Consider the following 23,994-nt stretch of genomic DNA (forward strand, 5'->3'; position numbering starts at 1 on the left):
TCCTCACTTCCCGAGGACTCGCGCCCACCAAGGTTATAATCGTTAACGAAAACTAACGAAAAAACGAAAACTAGGTGGGAAAAAACATTGTCGTTAACTGAAATAAAAATAAAAACGAGGCATTACAAAAAAACGATAACTAACTAAAACTGTAATGTGTGTTTGGCAAAACTAACTAAAATAAAATAAAATTATAGAGTAAATGTCCTTAGTTTTCGTCTTTGTCAAGGTCTTTCATTTTTTAACGCTATTTAAAACACGCAGCGTATTCGTTCAGCTGCATTTCCTTTCCCTGCTCTCCCTCCGTCTCTGTCACTCATGCGTCTCTCACATGCGCGCGCGCACACACACTCACACACACACACACACAGCCCCTCCGTGCACACCGTCTCCATGAGAACGAGTCGAGTGTTCGTTCGATGTTGAAAGCAAGTTCGCTAAAGGTTAGTATCTGTATCTCGTGAACACCTTACAATCACACATTAAAAAGTGGTATCAAAATATTTTAAATTCTGAATATAATTTTGTCAGTGTGTTAATGTCGACCCGAGAAGCGATTGCGCCTTTTTTTAGAAAGTTAACTAGTCGCAAGTTTGAGGTAAAATGCACTTTTTGGTTGTGGTTGTCGATGTCAAAACACTATATAAGCTTTGATTCAAATATTAAATAATGTTATGTCATTTTTTTACTTTTACACTTAATGTTTGCTGCTTCAATCCAGATGAGTAGGCTATTGACTGTAGGGAAAGTGGGGTGAGTTCCCAGCTAACAAAAAGACGTCCCTAGAACGTCCCTGAACGTCCTCTGCGAACGTCCTCTGGACGTCTTCGTGTAGGGTTCTTTAAACGTTAGCAGGACGTCGCGGGGGACGTTCGCAGGACGTCGCGGGGGACTTTCGCAGGACGTTTGCAGGACCGTCGTGCGACGTCCCGAGGGACCTTCGTGGGACGTATGGAAAACATTCGGGGACCTTTACAGAACGTTCATTAGAAGTCCTTTTAACATCCTTTTATCATTTTATTTTATTTTACTTCTGGCTAACCAAAGAAAACAGACACGTTGTAAGGAACAAAGTATTTATTTGAACAATTGTAAAGGTGTTGTGCTCTTTCCATGTGAGTCATTCTACGAAACGGGTGCCATTTCCACTTTGCAATTTTCCAAAATTTCATTAAGAACAAACTTATTTTTGAAAAACTTACACCTTTAAAGATATGTTAATCCTCCCAAAAATTATATTTTCCCACCTCAGGCACAAAATCCTTAATAATATGATCCTTTTTATTCAGGCATGGGAGTCCTTCTTGTACCACCCCGTCACGGACAATATGTATGCCATTAGAGTAGTAAAACAAGAAATATATTTTTTAAATCTAATGTTTTCCTAATAGTAAATTGTCCCTTTTTTGTTAACCATCAATCGAAAGTCTGTAATTTAATCCATTATTTTTTTTCTTAGTTTTTAATCTTGAAATATGAATTCGACATTTCAATGGCCTCATTGTTTGTACTGAAAAAACAAATTCACTTAGAAAATACAAATAAAGTTACATTTATTTGATTAGTCCACACAACAAGAACATCATTAAACATTAATTTATGCAAAATTGTATTTTCTTTCCCTAAAATTTTAACAAAAATGACCCCGTGACGGGGTGGTAACTGGTGTCACGGAGTGGTTCACTGTGACAGGGTGGTATAGACAAAGTGTTTCTCTATATGATCTGTTGGTTTTAAACTTTATAAAACTGGGGGAGGGGAAACATTATACTTATATAACATAATAATTAGAGATTTAATGGAAAACTTTGGTCATGCTCTGAAAAACTGAAAAGAGCATCCTATTAGTATTAGTAGACTGTATGCATAATATTTGCTAACACTTTATTTGTCTTTTACTTTTACAACTACTTGTCACTTTTACTAACCCGTACCCTGATCTAACAGTCTACTAACACTGTACTACAGTCTACTAATACTCAACTGAGAGTTAGTTGACATGTAGTTGAAAAATTACTTTTTACCTTGTAAGTGTACGTGTACAGTAGTGAAGTATTTTTACTTTCAGTGTTTTTCTTTGGAAAACTTTTACTTCAAAACATCCCAAAGCATAATGTCATACTTTTTACTGCACTACATTTCATAAATAAAAGTCTATGGTCCAATTTTTTTTAACCTTTGATACTTAAGTACATTTAGAAATATTCTAAATGATAAAATCTTCTAAATATTCTAAATCTTGTACTTGAGTAAAACTTTGAATTAGGCTACTATTTATTACTCCAATGTAATTAAGTATTAAATTAAATTCAATATAAAACGTAGTGCAGTAAAAAGTACGACATTATGCTTTGGAATGTTGTGAAGTAAAAGTTTCCCAAAGAAAAACACTCTGATAAAGTACAGACACTCGAAAAATAGTGAGTGATTGAGTGAGTGAAAGCGATATGTTGAGTGAGTGAAAGCGATATAGTGAGTGAGTGAGTGAGTGCAATAGTGAGTGAGTGACATGGTGAGTGAGTGAGTGCAATAGTGAGTGAGTGACATGGTGAGTGAGTGAGTGAGTTAAAGCGATATAGTGAGTGAGTGACATGGTGAGTGAGTGAGTGAGTTAAAGCGATATAGTGAGTGAGTGACATGGTGAGTGAGTGAGTTAAAGCGATATAGTGAGTGAGTGACATGGTGAGTGAGTGAGTGAGTTAAAGCGATATAGTGAGTGAGTGACATGGTGAGTGAGTGAGTGAGTTAAAGCGATATAGTGAGTGAGTGACATGGTGAGTGAGTGAGTTAAAGCGATATAGTGAGTGAGTGACATGTTGAGTGAGTGAGTGAGTGAGTGACATGTTGAGTGAGTGAGTGCAATAGTGAGTGAGTGACATGGTGAGTGAGTGAGTGAGTTAAAGCGATATAGTGAGTGAGTGACATGGTGAGTGAGTGAGTGAGTTAAAGCGATATAGTGAGTGAGTGACATGGTGAGTGAGTGAGTGAGTTAAAGCGATATAGTGAGTGAGTGACATGGTGAGTGAGTGAGTTAAAGCGATATAGTGAGTGAGTGACATGTTGAGTGAGTGAGTGAGTGAGTGACATGTTGAGTGAGTGAGTGAGTGAGTGAAAGTGATCTAGTGAGTGAGTGAGTGCGATATAGTGAGTGAGTGACATGTTGAGTGAGTGAGTGAAAGTGATCTAGTGAGTGAGTGAGTGCGATATAGTGAGTGAGTGACATGTTGAGTGAGTGAGTGAGTGAGTGACATGTTGAGTGAGTGAGTGAGTGAGTGAAAGTGATCTAGTGAGTGAGTGAGTGCGATATAGTGAGTGAGTGACATGTTGAGTGAGTGAGTGAGTGAGTGACATGTTGAGTGAGTGAGTGAAAGTGATCTAGTGAGTGAGTGAGTGCGATATAGTGAGTGAGTGACATGTTGAGTGAGTGAGTGAGTGAGTGACATGTTGAGTGAGTGAGTGAGTGAGTGAAAGTGATCTAGTGAGTGAGTGAGTGCGATATAGTGAGTGAGTGACATGTTGAGTGAGTGAGTGAAAGTGATCTAGTGAGTGAGTGAGTGCGATATAGTGAGTGAGTGACATGTTGAGTGAGTGAGTGAAAGTGATCTAGTGAGTGAGTGAGTGCGATATAGTGAGTGAGTGACATGTTGAGTGAGTGAGTGAGTGAGTGAGTGAAAGTGATCTAGTGAGTGAGTGACATGTTGAGTGAGTGAGTGAGTGAAAGTGATCTAGTGAGTGAGTGAGTGAGTGAGTGAAAGTGATCTAGTGAGTGAGTGAGTGCGATATAGTGAGTGACATGTTGAGTGAGTGAGTGAGTGAAAGTGATCGTGAGTGAGTGAGTGAGTGAGTGAGTAATAGGTGTGTGACTCAGTTTGTGGGGGGGTTGGGGGGGAGATAACCCCTCCAATATTTATATCTATGCATTACAACCCCCCCAATATTTATACCATGATCACATGAAAAATATGCAGACCCAAACTTCAACCCCCCCAATGTTTAAACCAAATCTACGCCCTTGTGTGTGAGTGATATAGTGAGAAACAGGATTTAACAGTAAAACAAAATTTTGATTAGCCTATCTTAGAATCCTTGATTTCACATATCCTCACATTCAAATGGGAAGCAGAACCACCCCGTCACATCCCTTACCACCATGTCACAATAAAACATGTTACGGGGTGGTATGTGACGGGGTGGTAAATTTTATCCCAAAATGGCCACAGATCTTCCATGTGGTCAAGTTCCTCACTTAGCATACATGCATTCAATCTGAAATACAATTTTCTTTGCATTAATAATGTAAAAAAATAAATAAAAATCAGTTTTCCCTCTTTATTTTGCGTGACGGGGTGGTTGATTTGAGCTTGACGGAACCTGCCTAATATGAAAAAGGAACAAATAACTAATGTAAAAGAATGTCAGTACTTGCCTGCTTTTGTTCTTGGTGGCTACAAGGCTCAAATGATGTCACTTACGCTTTGTGATGTCATTTAAATCAACAGTCCATGATTTATAGATAAAACAAGTTAGTGTGACGGGGTGGTAAGTCAAACTGAGGGACGCACACAAATCATTAAATATTTACAAAAAAAATAAGGTTTACTTTGAATAAATATATCTTATGTAAAAAGGGACACAGTATAATCCTGAAAATAATAAATGTTTTATAAAAAACAACAACTTATTTGGTGATATTTTAGATGCAAATGTCATGTTGGTCAACACGGACATGTGAAATTGGCTATGTACTAAAGAAAAATTATTAAAAATAGTATTTTAATCTTTAAGAATAGTATTTTATCATATATCATGTTAACAAGAACACTTGAATTAATAACTTTAAGCTTTTGAAACACATTTTGGGACATTTTTGTGCCTTATGCATCTCATCAATTGTTGCGGACCCAAATGGCACCCGTTTCGTAGAATGACTCATGTGTGTGTGTGTGTGTGTGTGTCTTCAAACGCGCTGGCAGCTGTGTGTGTGTCTCGGTCGGTCAGCTGTGGTTAGTCCGTTGGCAATTCTTCCCCCTGGCATCTAAAACAACAAAATTAACACATTCAGTAGTGTTATGATTTTATATGTCTATATATGAATATGTGAAATATAACGTCGTCTCATTTCAGCTACATTTAACGTTAGTTTCGTAGTGTTAGCATAACGGTTAGCAGTGGTACACGGCGGACAACTTCAGCAAACGTTTTAAAAGGTCAAATTTTCATAATATGTAATGATGTATAGTGGTTACGATAACTAATGTATACTAATATAAAAATTAAAAATACCTTTTAGACAGAAGAAAGGGAAAACACAAGGCCGCGTCTGAAGAGGACCGTTAACTGTCACTACGCAGCTGAGCGTTGCCATGGATACATGGATACATGCTGCGTGCCATAATGAATGACGTCACTCGCTTAGATGCTAGTGTGTTATGGAAGGCATTCTGCCAAAATTATAGTGTGTAGCTATATGACACTTTTTTTGTTATTTGAAATGTAATGTGCTATCAGTCTTAAGTGCAATAATTAGAATAATATTTTTCCTAAAATAAATAAAACCAGTCCTTCGATCTCCTGACCAACATTTTTACAGGTAGCCTAAATTAGGATACATTTGTCTTACCTGTGTTATTTTCCACTTTCTTTCCAGCATGTGCTTTTCCATTCTTCACATTTTCCTTGGCTGCATTCATCATGTGAAGTCGATGCATTATTTTAGAGCTCCTGAGATTCAACCTCTCATGTTTTTGATGTTTAGGCTAAATTATATTGGCTGAAAACAGACTTGTGATTTGATTACATCTTTAATTAGTGATAGAAGTTATAAGTAACATGAAAGTTATTATCTTAACATTACATTTAAAACACTAACATTTTTTATAGGGCTGTCAAAAGATTAATTAATCACATCCAAAATAAAAGTTTGTGTTTACATAATATATGTGTGTACTGTGTATAATTAAATTTGTATATATAAATACACACACATGCTTGTATATATTTAAGAAAAATGTGTAATTTATATATAAAAAAATTATATTTATATATAATATAAATTATATATAAATATATACAGTATATGTATGCACATATTTCTTAAATATAGACATGCATGTGTGTGTATTTATATATACAAAATAATTATACACAGTACACACACATATATTATGCAAACACAAACTTTTTTTTGGATGCGATTAATCGTGATTAATCTTTTGACAGCCCTAATTTTTTTTAAATTAACTTAATTTCAGAATTAATTTAAATAATATTTTTACTATAGTTTATTTGCAGTTATAAAACTACACAACGTAAATCTGCAAAACAATAAAACATGTTTTTTAGATAAAATCCATTATCACAGTTAATTTAATGGATAAACAAATCCCCTTTTAAATCCAATATGGGTTTATATTTTAGTTTAATCATTCGTTTGTCTGAGTTGCAAGATGTCCGGTCTAATGATACAAATCAAAGGTATGGGCGACTGGATTGTGTTGTCATGGAAATGGCAGGTGAGGGAGATGTTCGCAAACTGGCCCGGACAAATGTCCTCAGAACGTCCATCAGCGAACGTTACAAAGCGGACCAGATGCGGACGTCCTCCGAAGGTCTTCTCGGGAACGTTACAAAGCGGACCAGATGCGGACGTCCTCCGAAGGTCTTCTCGGGAACGTTACAAAGCGGACCAGATGCGGACGTCCTCCGAAGGTCCGCTCGGGAACGTTACAAAGCGGACCAGATGCGGACGTCCTCCGAAGGTCTTCTCGGGAACGTTACAAAGCGGACCAAATGCGGACGTCCTCCGAAGGTCTTCTCGGGAACGTTATAAAGCGGACCAAATGCGGACGTCCCCCGAAGGTCCGCTCGGGAACGTTACAAAGCTGACCAAATGCGGACGTCCTCCGAACGTCCGCTCGGGAACGTTACAAAGCGGACCTAATGCGGACCTAAGGGGACGTTCGAAACGTCCGGGGGACGTCCCCTGTTTGCTGGGTTGTGCCAGTTTTTACTCAAAGTGACTTTAAAGTGAGGCCATGGCAGTAATTCCTTCAACTTAACGATGTACATATATTTCAGGATGTGGTGCATCCCTGAGAACAATAACTTTGGATCTGAAATAAATATAGTTTCAGAAATATAGCTTTTGGGGAAAAAGTGGTCTCATGGCACAACTTGCCCCTGGTGCGGGGTAAGTTGTGCCTTTAGGGGAATACATTGGGGTAAATTGTGCCAGTGATTTCTGAAGTAAAACAGAACATTTTAATGTTATGAACTGTAATGCTATATGAAAGCAAGACAAATTCAATACAAAATTACTCATTTAAGGTTTATTTTAGATATTGTCACCCTGGAAAACCATAGCATGCGTTTTTCCTACTATGGTCAATTGCATAGGGATTTTGTATTGAACATAACTCTGGATCACAGTGTCATAGAGACAAGGGGGCGGGCTCATTTTACTCAGACGACCAATCAGTCTCTCAGGATCATTGTGAAGCTATCAAGCTACGCCCTAGCAACCATTTAGAGCACCATAGCAACACAATATATGATATTTGTGACTCATTTCAGGCAAAAAGGCTTTGGCAGTAGATGCCTGTTGACATAGCGCTGTCTGTCAATTATGTAACATATAAGAATAAAGTGACTAGGCTAATTTCTAAACATACTATTGTGACATAGGCCACTTAAAAACGGAATAAAACTTCTCTTTAATAACATAGTGCAAACTCAAAACTGAAATCAGTGTTAGCTAAATTAAACAAATAGCAGGAAGGCCTAAGTCAAACAATGATGAGGCATGCCCATCTCCTCACTTCTCAAGATTATCCCCTGTGAGTATGTAGGTCTAGGTGGTCTGGATCTGGCACAACTTAACCCAGGCCCTTTGGCACAAATCACCCCGGACCCACAAGTTTGAAAAACTAGCATGATCCAGCAGTTAAGAGCTAACATCATGCTAACTGTATAGACTCATTGTGTAGCCTACTAAAGCACTAAAACATGTGTGAAATGTTTTCAAACTTGTCTATAATTTTTCAGACACTACAATCAAAAAACCTTAATCATAGAAATTTTACTTTGAAAGGGAAAAAACTGTTTTTTTGCACTAAAATGTGCTTAACTCTCATGCCATGTGTCTCTCTTCTTTGGAGGATGAGTAAAAGTGATTGCTTTTCAAAATTATGTGGTCACATGACCAATTTCTTCTATGGTTTTCCAGAAACAAGGGGTGAAACTACTTCCCCCCCCCTGGCACAAATCACCCCACTCTCCCCATAGGGTAAATTTAGTAGGCTATAGGGTGTGAAAATTGTACAGCTGTGGTATTTGTATAGGGTGTGAATTCTGTATAGAAGATGTGTAGATTTTTGGTACAGCGTGTGGATTTTGTAAGAGGTAAAGGAATTTCAATGGGGTGTGAATTTTTTTCTAAAATTGTATTATGTTTTTATTATTACACAATACTTTTTCCGACTTTTTTGAATCTTGCCCCTGACAAATAACCCAAATTACAAAAAAAGACTAAAACTAACACTAAAACTAATAAAAACTAAACTAAAACTAAGCATTTTCAAAAAATAAAAACTAAACTAAACTAGCAAACCTACTTTAAAAACTAATTAAAACTAAACTGAATTTGAAAACAAAAAGTCAAAACGAAATAAAAATAAAAACTAATGAAAAATGCAAAACTATAATAACCCTGGCGCCCACCTTGTGATGCCGCGATCGACATGGTATCTTCCTCTGGAGCTCCAAACGAGACGCGCTGGGGCTCCGAAGAGGGACCAGCGGTCTCAGTTTGTACACTCGCGGGTACCGATGCTGAAGAGGGGTGTGTGGACCGTGGACGTGTCGGCGGTATGTCCCACACAGTCACCCTCAGGTCACCCCGGCCACCAGCCGAAGTACTAGCCCTCTCGGAGTCAGTAGATCGGGGTGTGGGTAGGGGGACTCTCGCTCTGACGAGTTCATTGAGTCTCGACCGCAGCATGGAGATGGTCATATTCCCGCAATGGGAACATGAGTCATCCACGAACGCTGCTTTAGCGTGATCAACGCCCAAACACGCCAAGCAGAGATCGTGCCCATCAGAGAAAAATATCTCGCGACCGCAACCAGAAGTGCACGGGCGAGGCATCTTTAAAAAGACGTGCCACGTGCAATGCTCTTTTTGTGAGAGGATAAACTCCGCGGATGCTGAAGCGAACAGGGAGAAACACACTAACTGTCAGATCACTGAACAGATCAGCAGGGAAGTGAGCACTCGCTGAAATCGCCGTCACACCAAAACCGGAGAGTTCGCTCGTCTCGAAGGTAAGAGAAGACTAACTCAGAATATTTGGCTTGCAGGAGTGGAGAAGTTCTCGGCTCCGAAGCGAAAACATATCTGCATTTGTGCAGCGTACTTCCTTATATACCCCCTGCGGCGGGCGGAGTTACGCTATGCAAATTCCGCAGACCCATGGCATTTCATTGCCATTGGCTCGTTTTATATACTCGAAGGTGATAGGCTTCTAGGCGAAACCCCAATCGTCGTCATCCGACGTAACTCGGAGTGACCACGAAAGGGAACTGTTAATTCTCAATAAGAGCTTCTGTAGAGTCTGACAGAAATAAAGTTAATCTGGTTATTAATAACAAGTGAAAGCAGCATTTGAAAAAGACATTGAAAAAGAGGCATGATGTGATTGGCTGGAAAAAAAAAACACCCGTTAAGTTTTCATTAATTAAGATTTAATTTATTTATTTGAATATATTGCTTTATTTATTTTAGAGCATTTTATGGGATGCCATATAAAATATACCTATAATTTTTTTCATAAAAACAAACTCTCCTCCACCCAGTGCTATTCTATCCAGAGTTACATTTTAACACACATTGTGTGTTAAAAATCTACACAACATGTGTCAAAATACCATCAACACATGCTGTGTGTTGTTTTTTAACACATCTCTTTTTAGAGTGTTTCCAGAGTTACATTTTAACACACATTGTGTGTTAAAAATCTACACAACATGTGTCAAATTCCATCAACACATCTTGTGTGTTGTTTTTTAACACATCTCTTTTTAGAGTGTATACGACAATACAGTATGTAGGGTTGAGGTTTGAACCTGAGTCCCCTTTCTTAATGTCTTAACAATTACACTTGGAGTACAGGAGAATTCATTCAGTGATGGCTTTCATTATTTTATTTATTATTTATTATTTCATCTTTTTATTTTTTTAAAGACATTTCTTGTTTCTGGAATAGCAGGCATGATTCTAACCAAAACAACTTTGTATGCATTGACTTTCTTTGAATGGCCAAGGAAAGGCACACTAACAGACACACTAACAGCTATACCAAAAGCTAAAAAAATAAATAAATAAATAATAAAAACATCCAACATTTTCTACACCCACACCAATGATTGATTTATTCACTTTGATTTCCGCACTTGGACAGAATTAGTAATTAATTAAATATAAAACATTGCTGAAAAATAACAAAATATTGTTTTATCTGTCCGGTGTTTACGTTGATTTGATGATTTATTGCAATTTGAAAGGTATTATTACAGACATACAATAAAATGTATGTCAGCAAGCCTTTACTATCTCAAAAAATATTCAGATTCAAAGAAAACAGAATAAGAATATTGTATCAAATCCATCAGATTTCTGTCAAGAATATTTGAATCCATTTTCTCAGTTCCAGTTTTGCCATAGTTACCATGTTTTGCCTTGGTATGCAAATTACCTGATTTAGGGAGGGTCAGTGTAACACAACTCTAAAAGTACTTGTTATAAAACCAAATTCTCAGTGTCCTGCAGCTGCAGTGCAATTAAATATTTTGCTCATCATTTTAAAGTTTTTGGGGTGATAATGGAAATGCTACTGCATGGAGTTCTGCTGTTGATTATTTCATGTGAGAAACTCTCAATTCTTCTCAATTAATGGTGCTGTTTTAAAATAAATTAACGTTATTTTTTCCTGTTTTTCAGGTGTTAGTGGTCAGTCTTTGACCTCCTCAGATTCTGTGGTGAAAAGACCAGGAGAATCAGTCACTCTGTCCTGCGGTGTCTCTGGTCTCTCAATGGGCAGCTGGTACAGCTGGATCCGTCAGAAACCAGGGAGAGGACTGGAGTGGGTTGGACGTATATCTGGCTCAACTGTATATTATGCTCAGTCTCTACAGGGCCAGTTCTCCATCACCACAGACACCAGTAAAAACATGCTGTATTTAGAGGTGAAAAGCCTGAAGACTGAAGACACAGCTGTTTATTACTGTGCAAGAGATTCACAGTAAGACAAAAGACTGCAGGGCTGAACAAAAACTGTCATGATCACTGAAGCAATTACTGCAAATTTCCCCACAATTCAATACATTACTTGTTTAGAGATGTAGTTTAAAATATCTTAATATTTCTGTACAGCTTCCCAAATAAATGAGAGTATGAGTCTAGGCTGGTAATTAAGTAAGGTCATAAAGATAATAGATTCCAAGCTTGGAGGGTTGATCATTGATTACCCTTTTCCACCAGCATGAACCGGGTGCTATAGTTCAGAGCTAGAGCTATTGCCGGTTAGTGAGATACCAGCCTGGTCTCATTGTTAATAAGCAGGTATTAATATGTAAATTTCAAAGATAGAAAACATACTTTTTGTACGTTTGGATAGATGCTGAAATGTAGGCTATGGACGTACTGTATCTGCAACATTTAAACATATCATTATTACGATTTTACAGGTACAAAACGTTACAAATCTTTCATATCATAAAGATATCTGTATAATTTCCCTTTTACCATTTTATAGATAAATGTAAAATCCCTTAACCCTAATCCCAAACCTAAACATACCAATTTATAAACTGTGTAAAACGTATTAATGGACTGAGATGTGTAGGGAAATGGAGCTTTATTAACAATATACCATTAAAATATAGGTCACTAATCCTACTCCTAACATTACCCCCAAACCTACCCATAACCATTTCTTAAAACTAGAAGGTATTTTTAAGGTTTTAAAGTGTAGCGTTAAACTACCTGTTTAACACCATGTTGGCTAATCCTCCGAACGAGTTTGCAGCAGAAGGCACGAACAGAGCGAAATGTTAATATTTCTTAAATTAGCAAACTGCATTTAACAACTGTGACTAAAAACATAATTGATAAGACAATTGAGTGCAATAGAGTCAAAACATTAATGCCACGACTTTAATATGCATAGTTCATACGTAAATAATTTAATTTCTTTTTGTGCTGTCTATACATACATATTTTACGTTTTAGTGATGTAAATACGTCAGTATTATACGTTTCTGCGTGTATAAAACGTAAGTAAATGTAAGTGTGGTAGAACTACACTTTACATAAAAATACACACGTATTCTCATGAGATCACGTTGCAGCCACATAACCTGCAGTGAGTGTACTGAACAGTCACCATACATAAGCATCTGCAAAATAAATCTGAAAATAATTCATACATTATTTGATTGAGATTCAACAATATTCAATCATGACAACTCTATTTTAAATGTACTATACATTTCCACAGTAAGATGAACACTAATCTTTATATCTCCATAAAGATAAAACTTTCAAGTGAATTACTGTAGTGGTAAATATTACAAAGTGTAAGATGAATCCAGTTAGGGTTGATTTTTTTATTTATTTTGGTCTGACCTTTGATATAAAATCTGCTGGAGGATGGGCTATGCAAATTAAAATGTACATTCTGCCTTATAAACTCTTCATATTTATCTCATTTTCAGTGTTTTGTCATTGAGATTTTTAACAAAAACTGCTGCAAAAATGGTCCTCAGAATTACTTGTTGTTTCATTAGCCTTCTAGTCTCCATTGAAAGTAAGTAATATTTATTTTTAAGCACTTCAGTGCATAAACATTTGATTAATTTTCATCTCTTTGATGTCAAGTCATCTCTGTTTTTCAATTTATTGATAAAACTCAAGCATCTCATAAATTCTCATTTCTTTTATTTTAACAGTGTGCAAAGGTCAGACACTGACTGAGTCTGAGTCAGTCGTCATCAAACCTGGGAACGAACATAAACTGACCTGTACTTTCTCTGGGATTGAAGTTGGTAATGCAGATATTTCATGGATAAGACAGGCTGAAGGGAAAGGGCTCGAGTGGATCTCACATATTTCTGCTCCAAGCGGCAGTAGCAAATATTACTCTAAAACCGTTGAAGGACGATTCACCATCTCCAGAGACAACAGTAAAATGCAGGTGTATCTGCACATGACAAATCTGCAGACTGAGGACACTGCTGTTTATTACTGTGCCCGAGAAACACAGTGACACAAGAGACTGCTGTGCAGTACAATAATGTATGCTAATTGGAGACATGCACTCTCATTCATGAACATCAGCATTAAAGCATATAAAAAAAAAAAATCATCCATCTCATCTCTATTATTACTGCTTACACCTAAAACATGTTACTCCAATTATTAGTAAAGTAACCGCTGTTTGCCTTTGTGTGTGAGATTGGGGAAAATATGAAAATTTTGCACGATTTTGATTTGGAATAATTACAAATGAATAATGTAATCAATTATTATGAGCTAGAAAAGAATTAACAATAAAATGAAAGGCAGACATGGTTACAGAGGTTAATAAGGACATGGTAAATGTAAATGTACCTTTAGAGGGCAGCCTATGCAAACCTACTTCTCCTTCTCCCTTTTAAAAGCCCCCACTCTATTCATCTACAGACACAAAACTTGTTTATGACTTCCCTGCATCAAGTTCCTATTTTCATAACGGGGCAATGGATAATGTGTCTAAACTGTGTTTTATCTTCATGTTTGCTCTCACAGAATGTAAGAAAGGCTCCAGTACGGTGTACATTTTAGGACATCCTCAGACCTCAGACATATGAAGACAAGGCATCATGCCTCAGACTAAAAGGCTTCAGTCATTGGACAAAACGGCATCGCGCCTCAGACTGAAAAGCTTCAGGTCTCAGGAAAAACAATGTCAGGTGTCAGGTCTAGTACAATTAGGCATCAGACGAAACAGCCTCAGACAAAAAGGCATCAGACATAAAGGCATCGGACGAAACGGAATCAGACATAAAGGCATCAGACGAAACAGACTCAAAAGGCATCAGACTTAAAGGCATCAGACTTAAAGGCATGTCTGTGTATGTCTTTTATTTATTTATTTATTTATTTTATATATGTGAAGCTTTACATACTTGATATAATTTAATTCCTGTAGAAGTTATATGTCCTTTATATCCGCTTGTTATCTGATACATATTCAATAAAAGAAAAAGAAAGAAAAAAAAACGCTTTACTTCATGATAGTTTGCCAACATACAAGCTACACTGTAAAAAATAAAATCGTAAAAAAACAGTCATTGACTGTCAGCTACGGCTGCCAAACAAAAACCGTAAAAATAAAGTAAAATATCCTAATTTAAATTAAGTGCAAAAAACTTTTACAGAAATTTTCCTTAAATGTTTTATGGAAAAACAGTGTTATTTTACAGCTATTTCCTGAATTATTACGATCAAATGCCTTCATTGTAAAAAAATCCCATAAAAAACAGTCAAATGACTGTCAGCAATGGCTACCATACAAAAACCGTAAAATTAATGTAAAATATCCTAATTTAAATAAGTGCAAAATACTTTTACAGAAATCTTCATTAATCTTTTTTAACAGAAACACACAGTTAAAACACAGTTAATTCACATTTTTTCAGATTTTTTACTGAAAAACATGCAGTTAATTATATGCATGATTTGCTGTGACTATACATCACTGTAATAGCAACTACACAGTTAAATACAGCAACATGCAGCATATCATCAGTGTTTCTCTGCTCATCCTGGACTGAAGCTCAGGCTCTACTCTTCAACACAACGGTGACACACGAAACACACCATACAGAAACACTTTAAACCCAAACAGAACATTAAACACTATCAGGATCTCAGCATCTTCACTTATTACAATCCAGACTTTATTTCTTTCATACTAACATTCTTATTGAGAATTAACAGAGGTTTAGAAGTTGAAGCTTTATTGAAAAGAATAAAGTTTGATGTCACCATGATGGAGATTAGTGTTTGTTTTAGTTGGGCTCTTGACCTTTTAGTGTTTAACTTAAGTTTTTCTCTGGCTGCTTTAACTGTGTGTTTTTGATGCATGTTATGGTAGGAATCCAAGAGAAACTCAGATCAGATGATGTTGGTCTCTTTTTAGTGATAATAGTCATCATGTAGTGTCCTGCTTCATTGATACCACCTGAAGTGTAAATCTGATTAAGTAATTAAATATTAGTTGTTAATTTTTGCATGATAAAACTGCTATAGAAGATCCTGCAGTGCTGTGATACTCAGATTTTATGTCATTATACAGAAAATGTTTTAACAGGATCATATAGACTCACTCAGACATCAATAATCAGTGTATGAATCACAACAATGGTGACAACGAAAAAAAATCTGAACTACTATAAAGTCACAAAAAAGCTTTGTTGGTTGTCACCATTGTTGAGATTCATATGTTGATTCTTGATGTCTATACTACAAAAAAAAATAACCAGCTCAAAACTTTTTCCATATAATATATATCTTTTTAAATTTCAGATTATTACAATATTGTTGCCAAGGATCATGTGAGAAATTATGATATTATAGACTTTGTATAAAGCTAAATTCCATCTACATATTATGTAATCTAAAATAATATATTCAGAGATTTGGCTGTCATATCAGTGAATCAGATCATCACGATGACTGTAACATCACTGATGAATGACCAAGATCTTCTGATATTTCTCCTGCATTTATTGCTATAACAAATGTGTATTAAATACACAGTTAAAGCAGCATGAGAAAACTAATGTTAAAAACTCACGGGTCATGAGCCCAACTAAAGCAGACACTGATCTCAATCATGGTGATATCAAATTTATTTTAAAGCTGTCAGCTGCGGCTGTCAAACAAAAACCGTAAAAATAAAGTAAAATATCCTATTTTAGAAGTGCAAAAAACTTTTACAGAAATTTTCCTTAAATGTTTTACAGAAAAACACTGTTATTTTACAGCTGTTTCCTGAATTATTACGATTGTAAAAAATTATATGCATGTGAGAAATTATGACATTATAGACTTAATATAAAGCATCTACATGTAATCTAAGCTAATATATTAATATTTTTGACTGTCATATCAGAGAATCAAGCCATCATATGATGACATCATCAAAGAATGACCAAAATCATCTGAAATTTTCTCCAACATTTATTACTATAACAAATGTGCATCAAATACACAGTTAAAGCAGCCAGAGAAAAACGTAAGTTAAAAATTGAAGTCATGAGCCCAACTAAAGCAGACACTAATCTCAATCATGGTGACATCAAATTTATTTTAAAGTTTTTTACAATTTATTTAAATTAGCATATTTTACTTTAATTTTAGGGTTTTTGTTTGGCAGCCGCAGCTGCCAGTCATTTGACCCTTTTTTAAAGATTTTTTTACAATGAAGGTGTTTGATCATAATAATGCAGGAAATACCTGTGAAATAACAGTGTTTTTTCGGTTTATTTAAATTACCATATTTGACTTTAATTTTAAGGTTTTTGTTTGGCAGCCGCAGCTGCCAGTCATTTGACCCTTTTTTTACGATTTTTTTTACAATGAAGGTATATGATCGTGATTATTCAGGAAATACCTGTAAAATAACAGTGTTTTTCAGTTTATTTAATTTAGGATGTTTTACAGTTTTTTGGGGAGCTGACAGTCATTTGACCATTTTATCATTTAACTGTTTTCTTTCTGTTAAATTACAGATTATATTTGTAATTTTACATACATTTTATGTAATTTAAGAAAACAGAAAAAATACTATATGAAAAATACAATAAATTTTCTGTATAAAAAGTGTGAATTACTGTAATTTGTCATTAATGTCACAATACCTAAAATAACAGCTGAATTTTTATTTTACAGATATTATTTGTCATTTTACAGTGTTTTGAGTACAATTTAAAATTAAAGAAAATGATCGTAAAAAAATCACAGTTATTTTCTGTAAAATTAGGATTTTTTTTTACAGTGTAGCTAGTTGAAATATGTCATCTAACTTTTTAAACGTGCAAATAAAACTCGTGCAATGCATGTTCTTTTTGCATACAGCATAATTAGTGTAACATTTAATTAAAGCATATATATATATATATATATATGTATATATATATGTATATATATATATATATATATATATATATATATATATATATATATATATATATGTGTGTATATAGGCTATATATATTATATGCTTTAATCAAATGTTAAAACATGCACTCGCGAAATGCATGTTCTCTTCAACATAATTAGTGTATATATATATACAGTACAGGCCAAAAGTTTGGAAACATTACTATTTTTAATGTTTTTGAAAGAAGTTTCTTCTGCTCATCAAGCCTGCATTTATTTGATCAAAATGTAATATTGTGATATATTATTACAATTTAAAATAATTGGTTTTCAATTTATTATACTTTAAATGATCATTTATTTCTGTGATGCAAAGCTGAATTTTCAGCATTATTACTCCATTCTTCAGTGTCACATGATCCTTTAGAAATCATTCTAATATTCTGATTTATTATGAGTGTTGGAAACAGTTCTGCTGCCTAATATTTGATTAATAAAAGGTTTAAAAGAACTGCATTTATTAAAAAAAAAAAAAATGTTTTCTAATAATATAAATCTTATTTACAGGGGCGGATCTAGAAAAATATTTATGGTGTGGCGAGAGGGGTGCAGGAATTTTTGAGGGGTGGCAACATATGGCAGACGTATATATACTGAATTTAATCACAGTTAAATTGGCCATAACATTTAATTCGTTGCTGCCAACTGGGGTGATCCGCCCCTGCTTCTTTACTATCACTTTTTATCAATTTAACACATCCTTGCTGAATAAAAGTATTGATTTATTTCCAAAAAAGAAAGAAAAAAATTACTGACCCCAAATTACCGACCAGTGTACAGTATATTGTTGTTACAAAAGATTTATATTTTTAAAATATTTGCTTCTTTTTTTATACTTATTTTTATTTATTTTTTACGTTTTATTCAACAAAGTATCCTAAAAAAGTATCACAGGTTATGAAAAAATATTAAGCTGTTATAAATATTTGAACTGTTTCCAACTTTGATAATGAATCATCATATTAGAATGATTTCTAAAGGATTATGTGATAGACTGGAGTAATGATCCTGAAAATTCAGCTTTGCATCACTGAAATAAATGATAATTTAAAGTATAATAAATTGATAACCAATTATTTTAAATTGTAATAATATATCACAATATTAATTTTTTTCTTTTCTGTATTTTTGATCAAATAAATGCAGGCTTGATGAGCAGAAGAAACTTCTTTCAAAAACGTTCTCTCTGTCCTAGCATGTATCCCATATTTGTATAGGGTTGTTAACTTTTTTTGTAAAAAAAAAAAAAAAAATTGTATATGTTTCAAAAATTTTGGCCTGTACTGTATATATATATATATATATATATATATATATATATATATATATATATATATATATGCTATGTATATATAATTAAATGTTAAAACAGTGTTAAAATCACTGCTTTATTGAAATGTTACACTAATTAAGTTGTTTACAGAAGAGAACATGCATTTTGCAAGTTTTATTTGCACATTTAAAAACTTAGATGCCATATTTCAACTAGCTAGTTTGTATGTTGGCAAACTATCATGGAGTTTAAGCATTCTTTCGAGCTATGAACCGCGTACATGTGACGTCATATGGGGAGGGGCAATGCTAATCTCCAAACTCCATTTGAGTCCGTTTCGTCCGATGCCTTTATGTTTGATGCCTTTTAGTCTGAGTCCGTTTTGTCTGATGCCTTTTAGTCTGAGTCCGTTTCGTCCGATGCCTTTATGTCTGATGCCTTTTAGTCTGAGTCCGTTTCGTCCGATGCCTTTTTGTCTGAGGCTGTTTCGTCTGATGCCTAATTGTACTAGACCTGACACCTGACATTGTTTTTCCTGAGACCTGAAGCTTTTCAGTCTGAGGCGCGATGCCGTTTTGTCCAATGACTGAAGCCTTTTAGTCTGAGGCATGATGCCTTGTCTTCATATGTCTGAGGTCTGAGGATGTCCTAAAATGTACACCGTACTCCTGAAAACCTGTTGACAATCAGACATATATTCATGTGTACTCTTGTAAATGTTAATGTTGAACTGTTCATTTTTCAGTCTGTTGGTGTCAGACACTGACTGAGTCTGAGTCAGCGGTTATTAAACCTGGAGGATCTCACAGACTTACCTACAGCCTCTGGATTTAATGGTGACCAGCACTTGGCCTGGATCAGACAGGCTGCAGGAGGAGGTCTGGAGTGGCTGGCATACATCTCATCTGGAGGTACTATATACTACTCTCAGTCTGTTCAGGGACGGTTCACCATCTCCAGAGACAACAGCAAGAAACAGATGTATCTGCAGATGAATAATATGAAGAATGAAGACACTGCTGTATATTATTGTGCAAGAGAGTCACAGTGACAAATACAACTACAGTACTGTACAAAAATCTGAATGCAACAAACAAACGCGTGTCTGTATTTATTTAAATTTAATCAACTGGAGCTTTACAAAGCAACAAGTAAAACATTTTTACATGAATTACTTTTCTCACAAATCACAAATATCATCTGAGCAATTACAGTAAAATTGTGTTAGTTCAAAATACAATACTATAGAAAGAATTGTTCATAGGTAGCCAATATATATGTCTTAACTAATGATAAACTGCCAATAAAAAGAACATGTATACCCACTTTTGAGATGTAGGCTAAAAAAAAATCCTCTGTATAGTGAGCATTGTTGTGTTTTATTGTACATGTTACATTCGAATTGGAGGCACAAAACATATCAATGAAATGCACCAAATATAGCTTAATTGTCTGACATAGGCGTACTTTGCAGGTGAGACATGTCCCCACTACTTTTTGCCAGAGTCAGTACTCTCTCCACCATGTTTTGAAACATCTCGCGGCACGGATGTACCTAATACATAAGAAAAATCTCCATTTGATTAGCAATTAGTCGTTTTGGCGATATGGAGCTGGAATGTGTTGTGTTTTAAACCATGTTGAGTGTTTGTTGCCGCTGTTATCAGTTATCAGATTCTTTATGCTTGTGCACAGTCTTCACACAGACGAGCGCTTCAACCTATTGCTTAACGCCTTTGTGGAGATTCTATTCATTCCAGTGAAATCAGAAAAACAAAATGCACACAAACATGTCCATGCATCTTAATATACAATCACTGGTGATGAACACCTTTGATTTTAATGAGAAAAAAAGAACCCAGAACCTCTCTGACACACTTAACAAAAGTTTTTCCCACCAGACACTTTGTTGGTTTAGCACTCTCATGCTAATTTGCCCTATTTAGTAAATCTGGCCCTTAAAAGTATATTTCACCCTAAAATAAAAACTATCCCTTGCCTGATGATCTTTTATGTATGGATTGTGTCCGGTTTTAAGCCAAAATAAATATTTTAGGCCATAAATAGGCCTTCTAGTAGATGGATGGATTAGTATTAAGTATTATGTATTATTTATGTATTAAGACTCATGTATTGTTAATCCTATTATTGCCTGCATAATGTTGCCCTTAGCTCTCCTGTCTCTTGCATCAGACAGGGCTCAGATTTTGTCTGGTCGGAGGAGGCTCAGCAATGCTTCTTCTCAGTTTTTGTGCATGGGCCGTGGCGCTCTCGTGAACTCACAGAGGCCCACACAGAAGAAAATGAATAGTTGAATAAAGTTTTTTTTTTTTTTTTTCGCACAAAAAGAATTATCTTCGCTTGATTAACTTAAGTTTGAGCCACTGTAGTCACTTGGACTATTTTAACGATGTCTTTACTAACTTGTCTGGGCCGGCAGATGCAATTACCTAGCAGCCTACACTGTAAAACCAAACAGTACAACTTTGATAAATAAAATGGGTTCTAATTACTCAAAATAATTAAAAAGTTAATTTGCCTTTAATTTTCTGTGTAATTAGAACGAAAGTGAAAATTTAAGTATACAGCACTCAATTGCTTTAATTTGTTTTTTTCAGTTCACTCAAATAGTTTTACTATAATCTCGTATGACGTCATGCGCACGTGCGTACGTGCTCCTCCTCCTTCAACTAGCGTTGCAAGTTCGCGAAGACGCCATGTTTTTGCTGCTCGCCTCGGATGAAAATAAGTTTGCAACGCTGTAAAAACCTTGCTCGTATATATAAAAAGAGCGTTGGATATGATGTTTTTCGATCGGGATTTGAATTCGATCGGTGTTGTCTGTGAGGAAACTGCTTCTGAACCGGCTGGTGACAAGCTTTTCTTCATTGTGCTGCCCAGTGCCCACCATTATTCCTCTTCTCTTTGGGCGAACTAATCTGGTAAGTTCCCTGTTTTATTTTCTGCAAATAGTTTTAGTGTCTTCGTAATGTATTTTATGCATTTGCAAAGCGAATAAGGATTTGAGTCATTTACTGTCTCACTAAAGGTAACGTTAATATGGATATTACTTGATAAAGCAACTGTATTTAACTGTTAGTTTTTTTTTTGTTTTTAAATATATTAAAGTCTGTTTTTGCATCGGTTGTGCACACATTTACAAGTTTTCGCGGCTTCGGGCAACAATTTGAATGACCTCAAAATGGCGGTCTGTAGACGTAAAGTAACTGTAGCCTAACGTTAGTGGTTTTCATAGAGGTTTGACAATAATTTGATGCAATTTGTTCCACGTGTTGTACATTTTTGTAAGGACATATTTATAAAATGTATTAAAATAGCTTGCTCAAGCCATACCTAAACGTTAAAGCTTGTGTTTTTTAGGATAGACATTTATTTTTTTCTTACTTAAAATGTAACATTTCAAAAAGCACATTGTACAGTAGGCTAACGTTATATAAAAAACAAAAAATAAAAAAAATGTTTTATGGGATCAGACTGATCATAATGCCTATTAAGTAACAAGTTACAGTTTTCCTAGTATTTTGGAAAATATTACTACCTGACTAACTTCTCAATCTCTCTTTTCAGGCTAAAAGTGAAGCAGGTGGCAAGTTTGGTATGTTTATGTCCATTTTTTTAATTTAATACACTTTCATTGCATAATAAAAAAAATGTGAATTAATATTATTTGGTGCAAAAGTTTATTAAAACTATTTGTTGCTATCTTTGTTAAAAGGAGTTAATGAAGACGGCACAAAGAGGTCATCACTGATAACTTAACCTTTTGGTGAGATCCTGGAACGCTGGCCTGCCTTTAAAATGGAGTCACAGGTAAAAAATATTTTTCTTAGTTCACTTGAAAATGTTTTATATTTAAAGGAATAGTTGACCCAAAACTGAACATTTGCCGTTAATTTACTCTCTCTCGGGCAATGCACGATGTATGTGACGTTCTTTCTTCAGTAAAACACTAAAGATGATTTTTAGCTGAACTAATGGTCCTTGGTGATTCATAAAATGCAGGTCAATGGGTGTCGCCACTTTTACGAGTCAAAAAACATAAACAAGCAACACAAAATTAATACCTGTGACTGTGAGACAGAAATCTTGAGCTTCAGAATCTTTTTTTCCTGGTAATAATGTTATAATCTGTTGTCTATATCTGCTTTTTGACTCACAAAGTGGTGGCACCCATTGACTTGCATTTTATAAATCACCAAGGACCACAGGTTAAACTAAAGAATAATTTTTAGTGTTCTGCTGAAGAAAGCAAGTAACCTACATGTTGGATGGCCGAAGGGTGAGTAAACTGACAGCAAATATTTATTTTTGGTTATTTTTCAGTGTCAGGTTTACACTCTAAACTTTACATAAAATGTTATTTTGCAGTACAAGTTTTTTTTTCTACAGGATCACAAATGTACACTGTGTACATATACCTTGGCTTAATCACTTATTAATTTGTGCAGATCTGACTAAATTTACAATGTCAACCTGAAGAACCAATTGTTGGACGTGTTGGACCAGCATGCTCCTCGTCTTCAGAACTTGTTCAGAAAGAAAGCTGCTCGCACAGGGAAAGTGGTCTGAAGTACTGAGTCAGCTCTTCGGGATATATGACCAGGTCAGTTGGTTACACTTCTTGATGCCTGATATAGAAACTGCAGTGGATTTTGAAATATTTTGGTTGTATTTACAGACATTTTAGTGTGGTGCATATCGTGTGGCTGTGTAGATTATATTCCATGTTAAATCAATATTCTTATACTCAAGTCTTTTATTCTCACACTGAAGGAAACCGTGGACATCCATGTATGACGAGCTGCCGTCCTCCGTGCTCTCCCCACCTATCTGCAACTCCAACTTTTTCAAGACATGGGATGTAAGTGTTGCACTGTTTGGTTACCAACAATCTCACTTAGCATTCAGATGTCATCCTAGTTCTAGTTCCAGGTTTTTAATATATTATTTTTTATAATTGTAGTTATTGTATGGGATAGAATGGTTTGGAATAGATGTAAAAATATGTCACTTATTAGCTGTCCTCCTTTGGAAGTTTAGAGTAACAGTTCTCTGTTCTTGTCTTCAGGTAGAACATTCTGATGAACCAGACATTGATGACGTACCACTCGGTCTCCTCTTCATTAGTGGCAAAATAACAGTTGCACTTTTAGTGCACACCATAGAGAAAGGAAATTATTTTTTTGAAAACACCTTACAGATGTGTTTTAAAGTATGATTGCCAATGTACAGTACGACAATCCAGTACATTGCAGTTTACGATGTAAAAAATGTATATCTTTGATTTCTGTATGCTAATGAGGTTATTATGTGCAGTGTAGTAAATCATTGAACAAACATTTCTCAAGGGCCTTGCACTGTTTTGGAGAATTTCCATTTGACAAACAATTTATTGTTGATGTTTTCTGGTTTGTTAATAAAAGAGTAACTTGAATTT

At 35.3% G+C, this 23,994-nt stretch overlaps 3 protein-coding genes across 6 annotated transcripts in view; all 3 read left to right on the forward strand.

Annotated features, from left to right (window-relative positions):
- The window catches only part of ighd (immunoglobulin heavy constant delta), a 790,210-nt gene that overhangs the window by 260,478 nt on the left and 505,738 nt on the right, over positions 1–23,994 (forward strand). The gene's annotated exons all lie outside the window — the stretch shown is intronic.
- Positions 1–23,994, forward strand: part of LOC307154331 (uncharacterized protein) — a 780,250-nt gene that overhangs the window by 173,223 nt on the left and 583,033 nt on the right. The gene's annotated exons all lie outside the window — the stretch shown is intronic.
- LOC307154345 (uncharacterized protein) overlaps positions 1–23,994 on the forward strand; it is a 430,222-nt gene that overhangs the window by 8,382 nt on the left and 397,846 nt on the right. Inside the window, exon 3 of the mRNA XM_079864196.1 lies at positions 10,997–11,297. Coding sequence (XP_079720322.1) covers positions 10,997–11,297 — 301 coding nt within the window. The remainder of the gene's footprint in view (positions 1–10,996; positions 11,298–23,994) is intronic.

This window comes from Squalius cephalus (genome assembly GCF_949319135.1).
Source record: "Squalius cephalus genome assembly, chromosome: 1".
Lineage (NCBI taxonomy): Eukaryota > Metazoa > Chordata > Actinopteri > Cypriniformes > Leuciscidae > Squalius > Squalius cephalus.